Source organism: Beta vulgaris, chromosome 8, assembly GCF_026745355.1.
Source record: "Beta vulgaris subsp. vulgaris cultivar EL10 chromosome 8, EL10.2, whole genome shotgun sequence".
Taxonomy (NCBI): Eukaryota; Viridiplantae; Streptophyta; class Magnoliopsida; order Caryophyllales; family Amaranthaceae; genus Beta; species Beta vulgaris.
In genome coordinates, this window is record NC_079209.1 from 51,926,361 (window position 1) to 51,950,584 (window position 24,224).

Here is a 24,224-nt window from a genome sequence, read left to right on the forward strand (position 1 = left end):
AATGTTTTGGAGTATTACGCGAAATGCAATAACTAGTACTTCCTCCGTTTCTAAATAAGTGCAACATTTGCATAGTGTTTACTATTCACAGTTTGAACTTTAATTAGCTTTGGTGATTTACATTTTAGGAAAAACATAGTCATGTGGGATCTTGTTAGATTCGTCTGAATGTGAATTTTTTTATATCAACTTTTTATAATTTTTACTTATTGATAATTGAAGATATTAATGATTAAAATAATGCATTGGCAAACGTGAAAACAAGAAATGTTGCACTTATTTAGAAACAGAGGAAGTATAAATAAAAGACAGAATTCAAAACAGAATATTATTAGTAACATATATACACTTTATCTTTAGAAGAATATGCTCCATTTCTCCTGCGTTGGGAAACACCCTATGCATGTACTTTTCTATATTCTTTTCATCTTAAACTACTTGTAAATTTTTTTTTCTCAACAATTTTCTTTCCTTTTGAGTGATACAAAAATTACATGCAGGGAGAAAAGTGAGCTCAAGAACTCATTTTCGAAAGAAAAAAAAAATATTCCCACTAGATAAATAAGACAAAAAGAAAAAAAAAAGACCTAATGAAGAGAAAAAGCCTAAAATGGGAATGAGGGGGAAGAAAAGAAGAGAACTAATAAATAACTAATTTACATTTCTTTGAAGACCTAAGAAATGGCAAAGTGGGAAAAAAAAAAAACTGTTAGCTTCAGCATCCAGTAGTATGACCAAAAGGAGTTTAGGTTGCCCATAATAACGGCTGCCTTGTCTTCTTTGAATCTTCTTGTGATTGTATTAGCTGTGTCCTCAAACTGTATTCTTTGACCTGAAATTTAAGAGCAGTAAAATTAAGGTTTAGGCACAAGTGCATCATTGAAAAAGGAAAGGAAGATTAATAAAAAGTCGTAAAAGCGAACAAAAGTACGATTAACGGAGGCTAATGGTGCAATAAGCATGATTAGCATGAATACATGATGCAAAAGTTGCAACAAAGACTAGCCTGTAGCCACCTTCATCATCAAAGCTACTGAAGAATGGGGAAGTGTGAGTTAATGCCCCTTTTTTAAGGTTCTTTCGGTGGTTTTGATGATCAAACTCCACCTCCTCTAAAATATGCATTTTACAGCCAGCAGCCACCTTGATTTGTATATAGAAAAAATAAGTGTGTACATGTATACACCGAGAAGATCTTGGCGATAGATGGCTTGTACTTTATAGATTGTTACAGTAACTAATATACAATTGCATGCTAAGGATGGATTTAATTAACCGGGGAAAATGTTCTATATAGCCTTAATTGCCTGATTAGGCCAACATCCAACTAGCCAAACGCAGACGTCCTTCTAGTATATTATACTGCCTTGTTTGGCACGACACGTGCGACCAGATTAAATAGCAGTAATGATGATGAATTTATTTGTTCTCTCATGGCAATGTTTTTGGTAATAGTTATAAATCTCAAAACTACTTCCAAAATGGTAATGAATGGCATATGGTAATTTACGAGGACTAACGCAAACTTCAGGGGATACTTAGGGATAGAATTGCATCGCCACAGGCTTCAGCACGGGAGTATTCTTGTGAACTTACATGTAAACTCATTATCATTATCACCAATTATCTGCGATTACCAAAGGAGACCTTTGTCTTGTTTCTCAAAAAAAAAAACAGAGATGTTCATCTTGGTTAAAGCATTTTCAGCCAGATGCATTATGCAACTATACTATCTAAACATACTACAGGGAAATAGTCTTGGTTCTTAATAGTCTTGATACAGAATATCCAAGACCTAGACGTCAAAGAACACCATCCAAGTTTCTTAGATGGTTGGATGTGGATCATTTGGATTATCGGTCCTTAAAATTAAAAGTCAGGTATGTTGATGGTTGTCTGTTTCTCGGACAGATTAATTCCTAAAATGACCATACAATTGTTCAAATTATTGCCAAAGATCCTATTAGTAGGAGGCACTAATAAAAAAGAAAAGCCACCACTGAACCACAGCACCTCATAGAAACTGGAGGACCCACTGAACAAAGTTTCTAGAAAAAATTCTCCACACTCACAGTGAAATGCTTAATAACCTAGAAGTCAACAACCAACACAAGAGGATCAACTTAGAAGTGATAAGAGTTGAGGTAATCATACCAAGTAGAGAAATTATCTGGGAATCCAACAAATCTTGCAAGTTAAGCTAGTTCAGCTAAATATACATGCATCATGTAACAATTTTCATATTTGCAATAAATCATGAATGTACAATAAGTATGATCATTAAGATGTTGCAAATAATCAACAAAAGAGTATCATTATTTTGTGATGTTCTAACCTGCATGGCTGATGTAGAAGCCAACAGAGCCTCACTCTCATTAAGCAAGGCCCTCCCCTGTCCTGCCAATTCAGAGAGCTCAGAAACCAAGCCATTAATTCCTTCAACCTACATTGTATGAGAAGCAAAGTAGCAAGTCAGCATTACAAGAGCAGGCATGGCCAAGTTACATTCGAGCAAGAAGTAGATAGGACCAGGCTTAGGACTCTTCAAGTTCTCATGAAATGCTTAAGCAATGAAACAACGGGATATACATGAATATAATTTGGTAAAATTGAGAATGACAACTCTGCGCCGGTGACATCCATAAAATTCAAAATGAAGTAGTACATTATCAGGATTATCTTATCTACAGCACGTTAGATATCCCATTTGATAGTTTTTTGCTTAGCATACGATACATTCATGATTTTACAATACAATTCATCATCAAGCTTTCCGAAGTAATACTTGCAATTCATTATCAGACTTCAAAAATCAATTGGAGTATTGGACTTTTTCTTTTGAGGTATTGGATTATAATGGGAAAAATGGATAACTGATGGACAGTTAAAGGGTGAAAGGTTTATCAGTATATTCTTTATAGACTTAAAAGTAATAAAACTCATCTATAATACTTGTCAGATCAAAATGCAGTATGTTGAAAGAAAGTCAAGCCTTGATGAAGAATGAATTTGACGCCTAGTCAATATGAAGACTGAAGAGAGTGACAATCCATTACTCACTCAGAAATTCCAACTTTAACGGCTGGGGGTAAAGGTCACAAGTTCTCACCCACAAACTTATACTTCTATAGTAGTACTTAATGAGACCAAGAAGCTGGAGCTTCCATTAACCATTATTTAATTCAAGAAGTACAACTTCCTTGAGTAGTAAATCCATGGAAGTTAAGTTTCATGAGAATTATCAGATTCAATCCTTCTTGAATTTCGATACATGCAATTCCTTCAACACCAACTTTAATGGCTGGGGGTAAAGGTCACAAGTTCTCACCCACAAACTTGTTTTCACCAAGTACCCCCGAGTTTTCAAAAAATTCACCTGGTACCCTCCATATTTTCAAAACTCACTAAGTACCCCTAAGTTTCAAACTAATACACGGGGTACCCTTAAATGTCCTTAATGACTAACAACGTTAACCGCCGTTAGTCATTAACCCTAATTAACATCTAATCCTAACCCTAAACTTAACCCTAACCCTAACCACCCCCTCCCCATCCCCCCCCTGCCTCCTCCCCCACACCCCCCACCCTCCCACCACCCCTATAGCCTCCTCCACCCCTACCCCTCCACCGCCGCTCGACCATCGCAGCCCCTCCCCCTCCCCATCCCCTCCACCGCCGCTCGACCGTCACAGCCCCTCCCCTGCCACCGCCGTCGCTTTTCGTTGCTCCCCAGATTTCCCCCACCCCTTTGATTTCCCCCACCCCGTCGCTGCCCAGATTTTCCCCACCCTGTCGATTTTCGTTGCTCCCCAGATTTCTCCCACCCCGTCGCTGCCCAGGTTTCCCCCACCCCGTCGATTTTCGTTGCTCCCCAGATTTCCCGCACCCCGTCGCTGTCGAGAAAGATGGTGGGGAAGGGGTGGGGAAATCGACGAGAGTGGGGGTGGGGACGGGGTAGAGGAAGAGGGCTTGCGGGGGGTGGGGGAAGGAGGGGGGTGGAAGTGGGGGAGGCTGCAGAGGTGGTGGGAGTGTGGGAGAGGGGTGGTTAGGGTTAGGTTTAGGGTTTAGGATTAGGGTTAGGCTAAGGCTTAGGATTAGGGTTAGCATTAGGGGGTTAATGCCATTAGTCATTAAGGGCATTTAAGGGTACCCCGTGTATTAGTTTGAAACTTAGGGGTACTTGGTAAATTTTGAAAACATGGAGGGTACCACGTGAATTTTTTGAAAACTCGGGGGTACTTGGTGAAAAAACCGTCTGGGAAACATTGATTTATTGAGCAAAAGGTCATTCGTGTAAAAGCTGAACATGGGGAGTACAACTCTGTTACCAAGCTCTATGGAGCTTACTAAAACGAAAATTATAACTTTCTCTTCTGCCTAAGAACTTAGTAACCATGCTGACATACCCACAAACAAACAAGGCCTAAAAAGTTAAAACCAGAAACAACATGAGAGCAAAGAAGCAAGTTTGCCTGGCCCTATCTACAAAAGGATTATATAAATTTATGCGAGATTCACATCTCACATTCTGCTGCGTTACATTAAAAAAGAAATACTTAAGCATTACTACGTCAATTAATTTTCAATGATATGGCAACAAGAATTAAACCAAATTATCATCATCCTACATATTCACTCCTAGCCTCCTTTGTCCAATAACTCTATGCATTAATCAGGACAAGAAACAAAAAGCAGCCTTCATCTCACCTTTGATAGCACAGAACAGACGGAGGAACCCATCGCCTGCATCACATCAACAGCAGAGCTGACTGCAGCCTTCAAAGAATCAATATCAGCCTGCAAAAATACAAAATTATTAATTCCTCCGAAAGAACTCCTCCAAAAAAATATGACACGAAATGAAAGGGGGGATTGGTTTTGTATTGTTAATCCAAAAACCAGAAAGTTGTAAAAGCTGCCGTACTTTTGCCCCTCCAGTAACTGGAAGCCGAAGAGTGCAAGCCTCAAGATCTTTAATTGCTCCATTCAAAGAAGTAGCATGGTCTCTCTCAAGTAAAGCCCAATCTTCTAGGTATGCCATCTGAAAATAAATTGTTGTAATAAATGAATTAAAGGAGGGGAAAGGCATCATTGTGAACCAAACAAAAACAGAAATTTACAATAAGATATTATCCTCTATATTTAAGGAAACTAATGCGGTTTATAAATCTACAAGGCCAGGTCAGAATCCTATCACTGCTGTTGAACTTACTCATGCCAACTATCAACAGACATTTTGTTTCTTTCCACAGTGCAGTACATTTAGTCTTCCTCGCACAGCTTCCAGCAAATTACAATATCTGATTCATGCATATCGTGCTTGCATTTTGCAGATCAAAATATCTCAATAATAATATACAAGCATACAATCTACCCTTAGAAGGAAAGAAACCCAATGCAAGAAGACCATGTTTCTCTAGGATTATATACCAAGAACTACAAATGATCGCCTAAATCCTGCTTTTCTCCTCGGTGCTTAGAACATGTTTGGTTCAACATTTTTGGCCTCCAAGAAACGGAATCAATTACCAACTCGCTTTCTTCTGGTTTGGTTCAATCTCTCCTCAATCCATTGTCATTACTTGATGGTACCGGTAATGGACTCCCGTAATCTTTTACCTTCTTTTCCCCCTCTGAGTAACAATTCCATTCCTTGGTGGTAATAGTTACCATTCTCTTTCCATTCCAAGGCTTGAGCCAAATAGCCAATGGAGGCAACAGTTTTTGTTACCATTCCCATCCTTTACTTGATTTCATTCCCTTTCCATTCTATGGCTTGAACCAAACCAGTTAGTTTGAAGGGGGGGAGGGATCTGTTAGTTAACTTCCACTTAGAATATGAAATCCATCCTTTGACCAAAAATCATGTACAAATTCTCATGATTCTCCGTGCATTCTACCCCCAGGTATGTACAACTTGTTTGGATAATAAAATTTAGAGAAAAGGGGAGAGGAAAAAAATCAACTTTGCCTTGTTTGGATTTTAGGTTGAGCAATAGCAGGAAAACGATCAAGAGGAATCAATTATACTTCCCTCTTTAATAAACTTCAAAGATGGAAGATTTGGACGGAAATCAACCCTTCCCGTCTTTCCCTCCCTTCCCAACTAGACATTTCGAAATGAGAAGGGATAGGATTGGGCATAGCTAGACCTTCTTTTAATGGCCATTACTTTGGCTGACGGAGGGCCAGATGCAGAGATTCTGTTTTGAAGATTAAGTTACTCCGACAACTTTCACGAGTTCACTGGTGAATTATTGCTAAATTGCTTAGTGTAAGTGTAGCATTTTGTAAATAAGCCAATTGTACGATACATCCAAATTTTCTCTCAGCAACAAAAGAGCAATGAGCAGGGGTAAAAAACTAGTGAATTGTACTGCATAGAGACAGAGTCAAATGAGTGCTAGGCTGATCTTAAGATTTAAGAACTTACTTGCTCACTCAACACTGTATTAAGCTTTATGTCCAGGTTCAGCTGTTGAAGATCAACACGTTTCCTTATAACGGAATCCCAGAGTTCCAAATTTGTTTCCCAGACATTATATAGTGTTTGCTGCAGTATCAGAAAATATATTTACTACATTGAAATACAAGCGTAAAAACATTTTAATAGGCAAAGAAAAAGTATATTCAACTTTCAAGACACTCAATTGCAAATTAATGTTGTTACCAGAAGAACAACCATAAGATGGCTTTGTAAATCAAAAGGAATAAAATTGTACCTCTACAGTAAGTTTCTGAATATATAGAGCACCCTCTGCTCGAGCATTAGCAAATCTCCATTGCAGATGTCTATTATACAACAAGCGCAACTGATGAGCCTCTTCTAGTTGGTTGTTTTTCTTGCCTTTCTTAATATCAGCAAGAAAACTGAGGACCGAAGTTGTACTGGTGGGTTGTCTGGTGGGGCTAGACGGCCTAATCCTTGACGGACTTGTCCCTCTAGATTGAATTGGAGTGGATGGTCTCGTTTTGGATGGACTAGGCGTAGCTTTAGAAATGGAGGCCCTACTTGGTGACGGCAGACGTGAGCCAGGCAATGACCCAGATCTGACTGAACAAGCAGGTGATGTCGCTTTTTCTGACGAACTCAATCCACTGCCTCTGTGCCTTGCAGATATTCTCAGTAAACTATCATCCACTGACTTCATCCGCAACCCCAATCCCCCAATATGATCATCAAATGATGACTGCTGTGAAGCATCACTAGAAGTTTTATGTAAAGGTCTAGGAATACCATCAGCTGACAGTCTCCTTAACGAAGGTGTCCCAATACTAGGAATTGAAGAACTTGAAACTTTGCCAATTCTATCAGTGAGATCCACACTTCTTGTCATACTACTAGAAGACAATTTGGCACCTGCTCTACTCGGCCACCGATGCTGATCAATCAGCCGTGCATGTGAACTATCAACAGGTCTAGAATTCTCAGATTGATGAGATAAATTCTTCCCTCTCAACGGGCTCCTCTTCCTCTCCGGTGTTGGTTTTCTCAAAGAAGCAGCTGTCTCAGCCTGCTTTTGAGCTACATTGGATGATGGCTTCAAAGTGCGATCTGAGAGAGCATGTGTAACTGGTTTCTCTTTTTCTTTTTTTTTACTAACAGGTATTGAAATGCTATCAGATTGAAAAGAAACACTAAGACTACGCATTGTGGAAGGCCATAATACCTCTGGCAACCTACTGCTTATCATCTTTTTGGCCGATAACAGTGACTCTGCCGATGTATCTGAGACCGGTGTTGAGGAACCAGACGGTGATGGCGGTGTTGACGGTCTTCTCCTTTCGGCAGATAAAGCTCTCTTGGGAGCCGATTGGGATGATGGTAATGAAGAATTAACATTTCTTGTAAAGTTTGGTGATGGGCATCGCCGTGAATTGATATTTGATGGTGTTGGTGATTTGTATCTAGAGCTAACTTCCCTGGTCCGGGACCGCCGTGTGGCTGTGAATCCATTGTTCTTCTCTGCCGGAACCAGTGGTCTTCTTGTGGTATCCACAGCTGATTCTTTATGTAATTCTTGGAGGGCCTCAAATACATCCATCCAAACTACATAGATTAGACGACATTGGTCAACTTTTTATCAAATGTACATAACTCACAGACTTTCATATATCCCACATTCACGCTCCCATCAAAAGAAAAAGACCCAACAGCTCAAAATGAAGATCCTTTTTCTGAGGTGTCAAAATCTGCCATGAATTCAGAAACACAGAAAGAAAAGAAAATAAAGGGTCAGATGCTAACAGATAGAAATGATGAAAAAGAGAGCAAACTAATAACAATAAGTAAAGGGAACAAAAGAAATAAAAAAAGGGAAAACAGAATTACAAAATTAGCAAAAAGATTACATCTTTAGAGCAACAACCCAGATCTGATTGATAATGAATTTGATTATTACAGAAAGTTAAGAGTAAATGAAATAATATGCTACAGATCATGCCATGTGAGGATGATCAAAGAACCAGAAGCATAAAGGGTCTTAAAATTACAGGGCAAAAAAGATGGAGAAGTTCAGAAATGTAAACTAACGGTCATATGTGAAGGTACCCCCCAACTAGAGGGGTAAAGGAGCTCCGTAGGATAATTAGGAGAGAGAAAGAGGTCCAAAAAGTGGGGTAAGGAGGGAAGAGGTGGGGGGTTTGGGTTTGGGGGGGACCTGGGACCATAAGGCATAAACAAATGGGAAGAAAGAAGAGGAACTGATCACTGAAATTAGGGTGGTGGTGTAGGATAACAAAGGAGGGTGCGTAGGATAAGACAAGTTTTTCCTTAACCCTTTTTACTCTTTTTTTTTTTTCCTTTTCTGATGAGTTAAGTGGCCACTCTTGAGGGGGGCAATGGCTTTTGTCACTCTCACGGGAGTGCCATGGTCGGGTAGTCTGGCCTTATTTAGGATTCTCTCTCTCCTCTCTTTCTCTCTCTCCTGGTTGCAACTTACAAATCTACCCTGTCCTGTTCCTGTCTCCCTTCCCTCCAAAATTATGAAAAGGAATTCAATGAAAATGAAATCAAACTTCCAAATGCAGCAATTACAGCTTGTTTGTGAGAATACTTCATGGTTTAAAAGTTCTCTTGGGAAGATAATCATTTCTTAGTCCCTCCTACACTTTACAGTAAAAAAAAACTAATTGAATCTGTCACAATCAACTGTATTGTAAAGATAAAATTTGCTATTTCTTTTTTCTTTCATTGTATTTGTGGGGGTAAATTTAACAATAAGAATTCTTTTGGATTGTTCTCACACAGGGTCCTATCCAGAAGTCCATTACAAACCAGACACCCCCCAACTCCCTTCCCTTCTTAAATCCTGCTTGAGGTAGAAATTGAAGCCTAGATCTTGCTAGGGAAGATGGGAAAGCTCACCACTTGAGCCAACCCCAATTCTTATTTAACAATAATGGTTGTTGACACAATGATCATTTCTAAAATGCTCCTACATTGCAATTTGCATGGTAGGAAAAAAGTGTCATACTGGACTTGAACATTTTGCGGTTTAAACTGATAGACAGCTACTTAAGCAAGATTCCTTGAGAGTTAGGAGTGTACGAAATAATAAGAAAATCCCAGTCTTAAACTGACTCTAATGGGATTTAAAACATTATCCTTGGACTAGATTACTATTAAAGGTAGCGTTGCCACTAAAAAAAATGGAGGAAGTATATGGTATGGTAAATCTCTCACTATTCTTTTGTTTGTACAATTGAAAAAGAGCATAGCAATTTGTTCCTTAAAAGTTTTATAATGAAAACAACTAAGCTCCCAATTTACAAGGTGTTTTGGGATTACCAGTAATTTTTTTGCGATTAATTACATGCATTAACTGTTTCTGCTTGTCATTAAACCTGTAAAGTTCAAAAAACTGAAATTCAACTATTTATATATGGGAACATGTGTTCACTGTTTAGGGAAATGGAGGGAGGAGTCATGTATGGAGGTCCACGTGCATTAGAGAACTTTGTTCATCCCTATAAAATTCACTATAGATTGAGTTTATCAAACAAAACCCAAAATTACCAAACCAAGTTAACTTCTCCTTTTATGAGTACTAGATGAAAGACGAATTCCTAAATTGTGTCAAAAATATGCATAATCTAATAAAATTGGTATCTTCCTAAATTGTCTCAAAAATATGGATCTAATAAATTTGGTAGAACTTGTACTTATTTTTTTTAAAAGAAAACAATAAACATCTATATCGCACAGAAACAGTTGGTCCTTGCCCGTTAGAATTTAAAAAATGGAAATGATTTCAAAACCGGAAATCTCAAGTTGTTATCATTTTAAGGTTCATTAGCACACACAATCTACTAGGATTTTGAGAGCGAAAAAAGGTTTCCATACTTCATTGATCAACATTCAACAATATGATACTACAAATAGTACTAAATCTAATGCAATTACACTAAAAAAACAAGCAAGAAACAAAAACAAAATTGCAGAGCAATTAAGTAATACTTTTAGTACTCCTATACTAATTTAGGTTCACAAATTTTAGAATTTCTGACAAAAATTTCAGGCGTAAAACAGAAAATAAACAATCATTTAAGTATTGACCTTCTCAGACTTGTGATTTTCCAGAATTTGGAGCGAAATTCAATGCACACTATACGGAAGATTTTGCGCCAAATAAAAACGATTTCTCAATTATTACATTTTTGTTTTACAAATTGGCCTTTTCTCCGTGAAATTATTCAATATTCAATTAATATGGCGTCTGTATGTGACAGGTTCATGTCCCTCGAATATGAAACACCGATATTGGCATAATTTTGAGGTAATAGAAAGACGCCAAAACACAGAGACAACATACCACTTTCTTTCATAAATTAACACCAATTTAACTACAATTAACAATTAATCAAACTCAAAACTTCGATCAAACGACAAAAAATTTCATCCGCATAACATCAAAAAAAACCTAATTAACAAAGATTAAAAGAATCTGGATGAAAAATTACCTAATAAAACAATCGAATCAGAGATTCTGCGCGAAAATCGTTCGTCGAAAGAGTGAAATTAAGCAGGAATTTTCTGCGATTAACGAAGAATTAGATTTTTTTTTTTTATCTTCACTTTCTTTTCGATTTTTTTTGATCGAATCACTGAATTGAATGCAGAAAGTGTCGCTTGAGAATTGTATGAAGTGATTTTAATTAGTGATGATATTTGTGATGGATAGGAGAGAGAAAAAGAGAAACTGATAAAGATGAAAAGCAGTTGAGAAGAAGAAGAAACAGAAGGGAAATGAAAACCGGAATTTTTGAGTTTGAAGAGAGAGAGAAAGTGGGCCGTTGAATTAGGAGTTGGTCGTTAATTTCGCGCCACCAAGACTAACAATATTTACTAGTCCTCCCCCTCCATGCACGCAATGTCGCAATGTGAGTTGATGTATAGAAAACATAAGTGATGGAAAATATTATTTTACAAATTAATTTTGTTACTAGAATAACGATAATTTTATAAGCGATTTAAGTATTAATTACATAGAAGTAGCGTTGGTAATGAGTTGAGATAGCTCGCGAGCTACTCGAACTCGACTCAGTCAAAGCTTGACTTGAACTCGAACTCGACTCGACAGGTTAACGAGTCGAGTCGAGCAAATATATATATATATATATATATATATATATACTTTTTGTTTTTTTAAGAAATTTACACTTTTTTTTCTATAAAAATACTTGTACTTTTCTTTTTAAAAAAATGAAAAAAAAAAGTATATAAAATGATCAAAAGACAAAGTGAAGAATTTCTCCTATAAAAAATAAAACTATATCAAAGGATGAGATTTGGTATTTCTTGTTCAGACAAAATCTTCAAAGAATGCATATAGGTAGCTGGAAGTTGAAACTGAATTCGAGCTGGAACAAAGTTCGAGTTCGATCTTTAACCGAGTTCGAGTTCGAGTTCGAGTTCGAGTTCGAGCTTGAAACGAGTTCGAGCTCGAGTTCTAGTTTAGGTTCCGAGTTCGAGTTAGAGTTTGAAAAATTGAAACTCGCGAGTTTTTAAGTCGAGTCGAATTTGGGTATGAGTTTTCGAGTTCGAGTCGAGTTTAGTCAAATTCGAGCTCGACTCGCATCGCATCATTATTGTCTCCCCTACGTAGAAGTGTTTTGGGTATTTCAGGAGAGACACCAAAATCCTGAGATGTTTCTTTATTAAATTGAGATGTAAAAGATATATCCATATCTATAATAGAATTATAGAAAGTAAAACTAATAAATATGTGTACATACTTGTTTTAAATTGGATAGTATATGATGCAACATATTAATGTACTATAGTAAAGTCATGATTGTTGGTGAGGTGACTTTGACAATTCTGCGAACTTCTTTTTTTATTATAGTCTTGAAATTGTTAGGAAAGAGTGTTGTAATGTTTGATTAATGCGGAACAAATCAATAAAATAATAAGAACGAGAAAAACAATAAAGAAGATAGAAAAGAAAACACAAGGATTTACGTGATTCAATCAAAATAGACCTACATCTACAAGTGAAGGGAATCAAGAGCTTCTTCACTATGATGAAGAAAATACGGAGAATAATGACAAGGAGTTATAAGGATAATAGAGGCTAAGCATGTGTGTATAATGAACACAAAGATTCCTTTTATAACATAAGGAAACCCTAATAAACCTTTAGAATAATCTCCTAGTTAGAATTGACAAAAGTTGACCCAATCCGATAACCCAACTTGAAACTGACCTGAAAATTCCGGATTTGGGTTAAGATTTTCGACTTGAAATAAAAAATGAGTCGACCCAACTCCACCTGAAAATATAATGGGTTAGGTTCAAGTTCACTTTTTGAACCTGAAAATAACCCGAATAACCTGATTTAGAAATCGAATTATTTTCAAGTCGAGTCAACTTGAAATTAACCCAGATTTCATAACTTATAAACCTATCTTTTGTTATTCTTATTTGTATTGGGCCAAGCCCGTTTCTTGGATAACCTAAATTTCATTTCAGGTTATCAACCCATACTTTCATAACTTAGCGTGTGTAGTTGAATTTCATTTCAGGTCATTTTAGGTTGGTTTCGGGTCAACCCGAAATCGATAAGGTCGGGTTTGGGTTATGATTTTTGACCTGAACTTAGATTAAGGTTGGATTTTGGTTAGGGGTAAGTGACCTGATATATAAATTAGGTCAACCTCAAAATTAACTTAATCCAACTTATTGTCAGCCCTACTCCTAGTATAACTCTAATGACGGCTTTAAAACTTAGGGTTAATAATAATAATATAAAAAATCCGTAAAAATGCGTCGCCCAGTCGCTTCCCGATCGGGCCAAAACCCGCCCGGTCGGGCGCAGGACGAATTTCAATTTCGTTAATTCTTCGTAAAACAGTCATAACTTTCTCGTTTCTTAGCGAAATTGGGCATACTATCGTTGGAAAGATCATGCAACAAGCTATCACCTCCAATTTGAATCACATCAAACCCATTTATAAATTGAGATATGTGTGCATTCAAAGTTGATCTTATGCCATTCTCACAAGATTTCAAGTCACAAATGACAGAAATAAGGTTGATTCAATTCAAAATTGTGGACAAAGAATCAACATCTACTATGAAGCTGCACAAATCTCCATTAACAAAATTCCCCTCAAAAAAATAAATCTCCATTAACAAAATGAGTTTTAGTACAAAAAGAAAATTTAAAAATAAGTCTCTAAACTCTAGAGATAAAATCTAATATATAGATAAATACAACACAAAGTATGGATGTAAAATTCCCTTAAAAATAGTATGGATTTAATTTCTCTAAACACCAAGTGAATAGCTGCTGCGTAGTGTTCCGACTTACGAGCCTTAACTTCCACGAGGAAGACCAACGTTCGAGCCCTGGTAAAAGCAATATGTGGTTTGGAAATTGGGAGGACGGGGTTGACTATGTTGAGCTTGGGCTTTGTACGGCTAGAAGAGAGTAAACTGAGGAATCAGTGTACATTTTCTCTTTGCTAAAATTATAAGGAAAATGATATACATAGCCTTTAGGGTTATATATAAGGTGCTTATAATGGAAACAAAATATTGAATCAAGCATTTATTACCTCAATTGATGTGAAAATGTGTCTTGAATTCTTAAACTGTTTCCATTTAAAGAAATGTATTTAATCCTTATATGTAGCCCTAAGGGCTACATATATAATTTTCCACTACTACATTTCTATTCGTAGAAAGATGTCAACTAAAGTTTGCTTATAGACTTCATCGCACGTGCAAAGTTCCAAAACTTAGGTCAACACTTGGAAAGTGAGTAAATGACATTTGTATGGGCCTGATTAAGTTCCATATCAGTTCTAAGGAACCGCTAAAGACCGTCATGGTCAATGTATTTGCTATAGGACCGTTGACTACGTCATACCTAATATGTCTATGGGCCTAAAGATAAGTATTGAAAGAGAATGGAATTAAATCCAACCAATAGGTGTAAAGTCCTATCTTAACAAGGACACTGTTAGCTCATTGATCTGAATCACAAGGTCCGTTCACATATAGTATTGTACTCTACTTGAGATATACCGGTTATTACCCATTACTGACTTAGGCAGCATCAGAGGGGAGTTTCTCGGATCTTAGCTCATGTGCTCTGTTTTGCAGGATTCAAAACCGGCTTATACATCCGAGGATACCGGTTCACTGCCCAACATTTATTCCATATCGGAACAACATTAGTGCTCCTTCGAAACCATTTTGATGATAATAGTAAACCCATTGTTTCTTAATAAATGCAACCATACCTCTAATTTCTCCATTTGATCTATGGGCCTAAAGATAATTGAAAGAGGATAGAATTAAATCCAACCAATAGGAGTAGAGTCCTATCTTAACAAGGACACTGTCAGCTCATTGATCTGAATCATAAGATACGTTCACATATATTATTATACTCTACTTGAGATATACCGGTTATTACCCATTACTGACTTAGGCGGCATCGGAGGAGAGTTCCTCGGATCTTAGCTCATGTGCTCTGTTTTGCAGGATTCAAAACCGGCTTATACATCCGAAGGATACCGGTTCACTGTCCAACATTTATTCCATACCGGAACAACATTAGTGCTCCTTGGAAACCATTTTGATGATAATAGTAAATCCTTTGTTTCTTAATAAATGCAACCATACCTCTAGCTAATTTCTCCATTATTTGATCTTGGAATCAACATATCCTTCATCCTTCGAGCATGATTTAGACTTTTATTCCGATTTAGTATGAGTGGCAACTTTATCCCACTCCGACTGTGAGGAGATATAGAATATATACAATATACTACCCTCTGTTTCAAAATATAAGTCGTTTAAGGTTTTTGCATATAGATTAAGAATTTAGTTAATTTTAGTTAGATTTGTATGAATAATAAAAATTGACATTAAATATTGTATTGATAATACAAAATAACCTATAAGCTTATCTTGATAATATAAAGTTGCATTTAATCTTACATTGGTATTGTAGAATGCCTTATATTTTAAAACAAATTCTTTTAGTTAAAATGCCTTATAATTTGAAACAGAGGGAGTATTCTCTTCTTAGATCTAGGATACATTTTTGTAGGATAATATCTTAATATCTTTTTAGGTACCTTTACAATTTCAATATTGATCAATGGAATACAATAGATAGATGATGTTTTACATTATCTAACATATTAGTATATTGAAATCAATAATACAGATTTCAGTGTTGTAGTATATTAATAAATAATGTTAGCTATATATATGTTATTTTTTTCTACTATTCTTTTCTATCTAATATACTACATTTATATCTAAAAATGCTCTTTTTTAAAAGAATATAATATATACCTAACAGTATTATAAACATTGTACCGTTTATAACAGTTATAAATCGAGGAAATTAGGACGCTTGGGTGTTCTTTCACAACATGTCAGGTTATCAAGGTCTTCCGTCCACAGATAAAGCATGCTCAACAGCTAGCTCAATGGTGTCGGGAACATCAGATGGGTTTTGGCTAGGGGCCTGGGTTTAGCTAGATTTACTTTTCGTTTTTCGTCTTCCAAGTTCTGTTTTTCGCTTGTTTTAATTATGTATGTTCCTTTAATTTGATGTAAAAAAAAAATCGTGTATTTATTATATCTATATAGGTTTTAACCATATAGTTTTTGAACAATAAATTATATATACTAATGATGACAAGAACACTTAAATAAGCTAAGCTATCATTAGTACAGTGAGAATGTTGGTGAGTAATTGAGTGTACACATCCACATCAATTTAAGGTTTCTTCAAGGCAAATAAAATGATTGGTGAAACTGTTGGCCTATTGTTTAATGCTGCTAGTAAAGTTTATTAGGCTCTGGTTGATCTCCTAACCGAACTAATAAGTTGTATGATTTGATGATTGACGAAAAATAAAGTATAAACATTCACATCAAAGGTTCTTTTTGTTGTTGATTCCAGGAAAATGTAAAAAGAACAATTTCTTGAACATCAATATAGAAGTAGTACCTAGTACGTACAATTTTGTGAGATATTTTGCGTTTAACAAAAAACAAAGTTATATTGAGGTATTCTCTTGTGTATTGCCCTAAATTTCAGTGTATTGCCCACAATTCAAATCCTCATTCCAACTTTCCAACGATATATTGGGATATTCTCTTGTGGTAATAATGGACCTTTAAACTTGTTGTTTTTTTAGCCTTGTACCCAACCTCTAAACTGGTGTTAATAAAACAAAAAAGAAATTGGTATCATGCTTGAGTCTTGACTAGTCAAGAAGATGTTAACATCAATGTACAATTGCATATAAGGAAAAAATTTTAATACTTAATAATCAAATAGTAAATTCTAATGATGAGCTTATTTTGACTTAGTAATCAAAATGAGGTTTAATAATATAGTTTTTATATTTCAAAATTCTTAATAGAGGACAAGCAGCCAAATGTGAAATACAGTATCATTTTTTGTTGTTGTTGTTGATATTGACTAGAGTCACTAGACTAATAAATTACAAAATTAAGTTAGAGTTGAGTTTTAAATTACTACAGTTTAGCTCTTTGCTTACGTTCCTACAGTAACAACTAACGAGAAATTAAAATTTAGAACCAACCATATATTCTCAAATCCGACTTGTGTGGACCGAGTTCATAGTAAAATTAGTGTGCACCAGACTCACGCACATGAATCAGGTTGGACTACTGTAATACACAAAAACTCAATATATCACAAACATATACACTATATAAAAAAAAACACCATATCACAAGAAAATACACTATAACACAAAGAAATACAATTACAAATAAACACTATGCCTCTTGCAAAAAAAAATATTATAGCACAGAGAAAGACACTATACCACATACAAACACAATATATTGAAACTGACAATATTATCCTAATCTTCTATAATAGGTTGAATTGTACAATCAACTATTACAAAAAAACACACTATATCACAAACAAATACACTATAACAGAAAGAAATACACTATATATATCACGAACATACTATGACACAAGAAAACACTATCACAAAGAAACATACTATAACACATAGAAATACACTATATCATACACAAACACACTATAACTGACGATGTAATCCTAATCTTCTATAACATGTTCAATTGTACAATCAAATATATTACAAAAACTGAAAAACGGAGTAAGAACTTGGAGAGAGAGAAAATAACGCAGTTATGAGAGAGATATTGAAAAAGGAAGGAAATTTGAAAAGAGAAAAAGACAAAATAATAAAAGTTAGAATTATTACAACATTACAAAACATATATTAAATGTACGCTAATTAGTATGCACCGGATTCATACGAGTTTTTTTTTATATATTCTTAGGATGTCATTATCTATATGTGTTTTGACCTTAAAATATCATCTCTCTCCTTGTTTGTACGCAAGGTTTTTGCTTTAGTTGACCCACCCACACCAAAAAAATGCTAATCCACACCATAGATATATACCATCTCCACGTAATTATTATTTTAGAAAACCTATTTTGCCAAATAAATAGGATGGATGGGGTCGAGTTCGTGTTGGATCGATAATAAATGGGTCAAAATTTTACTCAACTTAAACCTAATCCATTTAATATACAAGTTGAAAAACTCAACCTTACTTAACCTATTTAAAAAAGTCGTTTAACCCAATTACTTAGAACGAAGTATTATATTTAAAAATTATTATTTTCTTAAAAAGCTAAATGAACAATTTCACTATTAAAAGTATGCATGTTTCTTGTCTATAGTTTCTTAAAATAATTATGACATATTTCAACGATATTTTTACTTTTTTAGCCAATTTTAGATTTATCAACAGTGGTGGTTCTTGGCCCATGCAATCACGGCAACGGAACAGGGCTCCAAATATATTTATTTATTTTTTTTTGAAGAAAAATATATTTATTTTTTAATTGTTTTAAGATTAGACAAAAGAAAGCATTTGGATCAGTAATAAAAGTGTAAGGGAAGGAATAATAAGAATATGAAATCCATCAAAATTTTGTTGTTTAAACTTTTAAAAGATAGTCATCATTAGCCAGCTGGAAATACGAATCTTATACTCCTATCTTTTTTGAACTACAAATGAAGTCTTAATCAAGGAAATTATACAGGGACCCATTACTTTTGCCCATATTTTCCCCGCCCCTGTTTATCAATATATTTTTTCAAGAATTTTCTATATGTATAAGTTAATAAGGTCAAAGCAAGTCATTTTCGGTCGAAATTGTCAACATGAACCTAACATGTTTAATTAAATGGGTTAATAGAGTCAACCCATTTACTTAAACGAGTAGTCAAAACCTATTTAATTCGAATTAGGTTTGGTTGGATTGTCAGGTTGGGTTTGCTTTTGTCACCCTAATTTGGAATCAATATTATAACGATTCTTTTAAATTAGAATTATCCAAAATACTTCAAACTTTGGAGTTTGGATTAATATGAAAACACATCCCAACCTTCGAATATGAGGTCAACTTTAAAAAAAATTAACCTTTCTCTCTTTTAAATTCAACTTACTTAAAACTAGAAACTATCATGCCACATTTCCACTCCTCCCACACACAGATTTTTCCACAACCACAAAGCCGTACTTAATCGTGCTCATAAGTCATAATCCAAGTAAAAGTGCGGGGAAGATAGAATTATAAGTGCACCTCACTTTTGCACTATAGGCACTGTTATATATGGTCATTAGATGCCCAAATTCTGCCACCAAAACTTTAGATTATAACATTAGTTAGTTGTTGAAATTTGGTACAACATGTGATCATGATATCATCTGACTTTGGATAAGTTGAAGATGGAGGAAAAACATATTTATGTGGAAGAGTGTGTAGGAATATATAAGTACTATAAAGCGGAATTTCATGAATCAAATTCATAAGCACTTAAATCAGGATCACATGCATATACAATTAAGGATCACATACAAGTTTAGAAATAACCTTTGTAGCGTGATTTCCACAAAGCTTGAATAACCCGGATTGAGAATCTCAGATGTGATTCCTCTACTTAGTCCACCAACCCGATCAACACTCCACCAATGCTAGTTGGAAAGGAAGAAAACTTCTTTTTGTTTCTTGGAGTATAACGTGACTTTTGAAGAGAGAGAATAGGAGAGAGAAAATAATAAGAGAATAAACTGACTGTTTTCTTTTCTGCCTAACCCAAATATATAAAAGTATTTAGGTCAGATTTCTCTCCTTTTCTCCTCTCTTGGCCGGCCACCCTAGGGCCCTCTTGGGCTCTAGGTTTCTTTTGTTGATCCAAGTTTAATGTGTGACCTTGTAGGATCCGTTACATTGGGCTTCGGGTTTATTTATTTACTAATCCGAAGTTCTATAGCTTTCTCTAGCAAGACGTATAGACGACCCAATATAACGAACTTATTATCTCTATAATACGATCCATTTATATTAGTAATTGCATTTAAGTCGAGGACATAAATCCTTCAATCTCCCACTTGTCCGAGACGAGTGTGCAATGTTTTTATTCCTCAAGTCTCTTAATGTCTTAATTTGATAGTATGATCATATTTCTATATCATCCATACTAGCTTTCAAATTATTCCTTGAAATCCGAGTTCAAATTGTCAAACAAATGATCATCGAATGATCCATTTGAGCACGGCCATGCATTTTCAATTTTTCACTCTTCAAGGGGCCAAGACACCTATCCTATCTCATATAGGAGGACTTTTCCAATCTTGTAGTAACCAATACTCCCACTCAACTTTTAGCACAACCTGAATGCTGCCTTTATAGTCCCCTTTTACGGCATGACGTTTGACAGTATCAAAGCTATACTAATCATTGGGCTAAGTAATGTTCTACTCATGTCTCAGGAATCTACTAATATAATTTCGAAGTTAAAAACTTCTAAGTAGGTCAAGTTCGACTATGTATCAACTATACATGTCCATATGATTGATTAAACATCTCTATGTTTCCATAGCCCATGAAACGGCGCTATCAATCAATCTTATATGCTAATCCCTTTAATAAGTCATTTATGTCCAGTTTAATGACTTAGATTAGGAACTTTAATATTCTATGAATTCTGTTCACTTATGGTGTTTCATTCATCAAATCACATATTTGACAAAACCATAGAATTCAAGATATATTTTGGACATTTTATTTAATACCAAACCAAAATTAAATAAGACAAAATTTATTATCATAAACATAAATAGCAAAACCATGTCTTTACATTGTAATAAGTTTCTCTAAACCTAGTACAATCTAAAGCCACTCTAACATTTGCTTCAAGCCTATAGCCCTAGCGTGACACTCATGCTTGGGTTGAGGTAGCGGTTTAGTTAGCGGATCAGCCACGTTCTCATCCGTATGAACTTTGCAGATTCTGACATCCTTCCTGTCAACTATCTCTCGAATGAGGTGATACTTCCTCATCACATGCTTGGACTTGTTATGTGACCTTGGCTCTTTTGCTTGCGCAATAGCACCATTGTTGTCACAAAACAACTCAATTCCTTCCAGAACACTAGGTACGATATCCAGCTCTGTCAAGAATTTCTTTATCCAAACTGCTTCCTTAGCTGCTTCAACTGCTGCTAAATATTCTGATTCTGTCGTAGAGTCTGCTACAGTGCTTTGCTTTGAGCTCTTCCAGCTCACTGCTCCTCCATTCAGACGAAAGACATACCCTGACTGAGAGCGGTAGTCATCTCTGTCGGTTTGGAAGCTTGCATCCGTGTAACCTTCAACAACCAACTCACTTTGTCCCCCATATACTAAGAACATGCCTTTAGTCCTCCTTAAGTACTTAAGGATGCTCTTAGCTGCAGTCCAGTGTGCTTCTCCTGGATTTGCTTGGAACCTGCTACACATGCTCAAGGCATATGCAACATCAGGTCGAGTACTTATCATGGCATACATAATAGACCCTATAGCCGAAGCATAAGGAATGCTACTCATTCGCTTTAACTCATCAGGCTCAGTCGGGCACTGACTCTTGCTAAGCGATATGCCATGTGACATGGGAACGAAACCTCTCTTCGAGTTTTCCATGTTGAACCTTGTAAGAACCTTATCAATATAAGTTTCTTGACTCAGCCCAATCATCCTTCGAGACCTATCTCTATGGATTTTAATTCCCAGTATGTACTCAGCTTCTCCAAGGTCCTTCATAGAGAAACAACTCTTTAACCATTCCTTGACTGACTCAAGCATTGGTATGTCGTTTCCCATGATTAGTATGTCATCTACATACAGAACCAAGAAGACTAAGCTGCTCCCACTAAACTTCTTGTAAACACAAGACTCTTCTTCGCTTTTGATGAAACCAAATTGTTTGATTGCCTCATCAAACCGAAGATTCCAGCTCCGAGATGCCTGCTTCAATCCATAAATGGATCTCTGAAGCTTGCAAACCCTTTTAGGATTTTCTGGATCTTCAAAACCTTCAGGTTGTGTCATGTACACATCCTCATTCAAGAACCCATTCAAGAATGCGGTTTTGACATCCATCTGCCAAATTTCGTAATCAAAAAATGCAGCAATCGCTAAAAGTATCCGAATTGATTTAAGCATTGCTACTGGAGAAAAGGTCTCATCATAGTCTATACCATGAACTTGTCTGAATCCTTTTGCAACCAGTCTTGCTTTGTAGACATAGACATTTCCATCTTTGTCTGTTTTCAATTTGAACACCCACTTGCATCCAATAGGGTTAACCCCACAGGCAAGTCAACCAGTGTCCAAACTTTATTCTCAGACATGGAGTCTAACTTCTGGAAGCCATTTCTCAGAGTCTGGGCTCGTCAAAGCTTGTTTGTAGGTAGTAGGTTCTGAATTTTCCAAAATCATAATTTCAGAATTTCAGTCATTAGGAAATCAACCAACCTTTTGTTTGGAATCCTTGGTCTACTAACCTACGCGGGGTCTGAGCATCAAGTGAAACGTTCTCTTCAACAGTTTGAAGATTTTCGCTTGATTCAACTTCGAATGGGACGGTAGGAGGTTCAGCGTTGAATACGTTATCTCCTCAACATGACTTTCGTCTTGTTGGGCCGTCTCTGACATGGTGTGAGCCACGTCCAGTTGTTGCTCATCTCGAATTTCTTCGAGTGTTATTTTACTCCCACTTGTCTTTCTAGAAACAAATTCCTTTTCAAGAAAGACACCATCACGAGCAACAAACACTTTGTTCTCTTGACGGTTATAGAAGTAATAACCCCTTGTCTCTTTTGGATATCCCACAAAGAGACATTTATCTGACTTGGGTGCGAGTTTGTCTGATAGTAACCGCTTTACATAGACCTCGCATCCCCAGATTTTTAGAAAAGACAAGTTTGGAGGTTTTCCATTCCATAACTCATATGGAGTCTTTTCTACAGCCTTTGACGGGCTCCTATTTAGTGTGTGTGCAGCAGTTTCGAGAGCGTATCCCCAAAAAGAAATCGGATGATCAGCAAGACTCATCATAGATCGAACCATATCTAGTAATGTTCGATTCCTCCTTTCAGATACACCATTTAACTGTGGTGTTCCGTGGAGTTAATTGTGAAAGAATTCCACAATCCTTTAGATGATCATCAAACTCTTGGCTCAAATATTCACCACCACGATCGGATCGTAGTGTTTTATTGTCTTACCAAGTTGATTCTGTACTTCATTTTGGAACTCTTTGAATCTATCAAAAGATTCCGACTTATGTTTCATAAGTAAATATAGCCATATCTACTCAAATCATCAGTGAAGGTGATGAAGTAATTAAACCCTCCCCTTGCCTTTGTGCTCATAGGACCACATACATCTGTATGTATGAGTCCTAAAAGATCGCTGGCCCTTTCACCTTTTCCAGTAAATGGTGATTTTGTCATCTTACCCATTAAGCATGATTCACATACATCAAATGATTCGAAATCAAATGATGGAATTATACCGTCCTTTTGTAACTTGTGAATGCGCTTTTGGTTTATATGACCCATTCGGCAATGCCAAATATAGGTTAGGTTAGAATCATTTGATTTCTTTTTCTTGCTATCTATGTTATAGACTTGTAATGATTTATCAAGCACATATAAACCATTTATCAAATTAGCTCTGGCATAGAACATATTATTGTAAGAAATGGAACAACATTTGTTCTTTATTTCAAAGCAAAAACCTTCAGAATCCAAAACTGAAACCGAAATTATGTTCTTAGTTATTGTAGGAACGAAATAACAATTATTTAATTCTAAAATAAGCCCAGATGGCAAGTGTAGACTATAGCTCCCGACGGCAAGTGCAGCAACTCGTGCTCCATTTCCAACGCGTAGCTCTACCTCGCCTTTTGCCAACTTCCTACTTCTTTTTAGTCCCTGCACATCATTAACTATGTGAGAACCACAACCGGTATCAAATACCCATAAAGAAGTAGAAGTCAAATTGATTTCTATAACATATATACCTGAAGTAGAAGCCCCAGACTTCTTTATTTCCTCCAAGTATATCGGGCAGTTCCTCTTCCAGTGTCCAATCTTGTGACAGTGGAAGCACTTGCTTTCCGCAGCAACCTTGGGCTTGGCGGTTGGCTTAGGTTTTTCAGCGACAATGGCAACTTGCTTGCCTTTGTCCTTCTTTCCTGCCCATTTCTTTTTGAAACCCTTTCCCTTTTGAACCAACAGAACCTCTTTCTTTGGTTCAACCTTAGGGATGTTCCTTTCAGCATTGACCAACAATCCATGCAGCTCTTGCAAAGTCTTTTCAGACTCATTCATATTG

At 36.1% G+C, this 24,224-nt stretch overlaps 1 protein-coding gene across 3 annotated transcripts; it reads right to left on the reverse strand.

Moving 5' to 3' along the window:
• Nucleotides 1–311: 311 nt before the first annotated feature.
• Nucleotides 312–11,315, reverse strand: LOC104901724 (AUGMIN subunit 8). Of its 3 annotated transcripts, none has more exons than XM_010689325.4 (7): nucleotides 10,963–11,315; nucleotides 6,723–8,193; nucleotides 6,434–6,553; nucleotides 4,925–5,041; nucleotides 4,708–4,797; nucleotides 2,336–2,443; nucleotides 312–832 (listed from the first exon to the last, which is right to left on the reverse strand). In XM_010689325.4, exons 2-7 carry the CDS (start codon nucleotides 8,043–8,045, stop codon nucleotides 746–748), a joined length of 1,845 nt encoding a protein of 614 aa, XP_010687627.2. In that variant the 5' UTR covers nucleotides 8,046–8,193; nucleotides 10,963–11,315; the 3' UTR covers nucleotides 312–745. The 3 variants fall into 3 exon arrangements, with proteins under 3 accessions (XP_010687627.2, XP_010687626.2, XP_010687625.2); XM_010689324.3 differs by lacking the exon at nucleotides 10,963–11,315 and adding an exon at nucleotides 8,534–8,990; XM_010689323.3 differs by lacking the exon at nucleotides 10,963–11,315 and adding an exon at nucleotides 8,353–8,990.
• Nucleotides 11,316–24,224: the final 12,909 nt, after the last annotated feature.

What these genes read in the sequence shown, in the direction of transcription:
- LOC104901724 (XM_010689325.4), bottom strand. Translation starts at nt 8,045, where the DNA reads ATGGATGTATTTGAGGCCCTCCAAGAATTACATAAAGAATCAGCTGTG. An exon ending in ATACAGTGTTGAGTGAGCAA is followed by an intron (nt 5,042 to 6,433) that starts GTAAGTTCTTAA and finishes ATTTATTTTCAG; the next exon opens with ATGGCATACCTAGAAGATTG. An exon ending in TCTGTTCTGTGCTATCAAAG is followed by an intron (nt 2,444 to 4,707) that starts GTGAGATGAAGG and finishes CATACAATGTAG; the next exon opens with GTTGAAGGAATTAATGGCTT.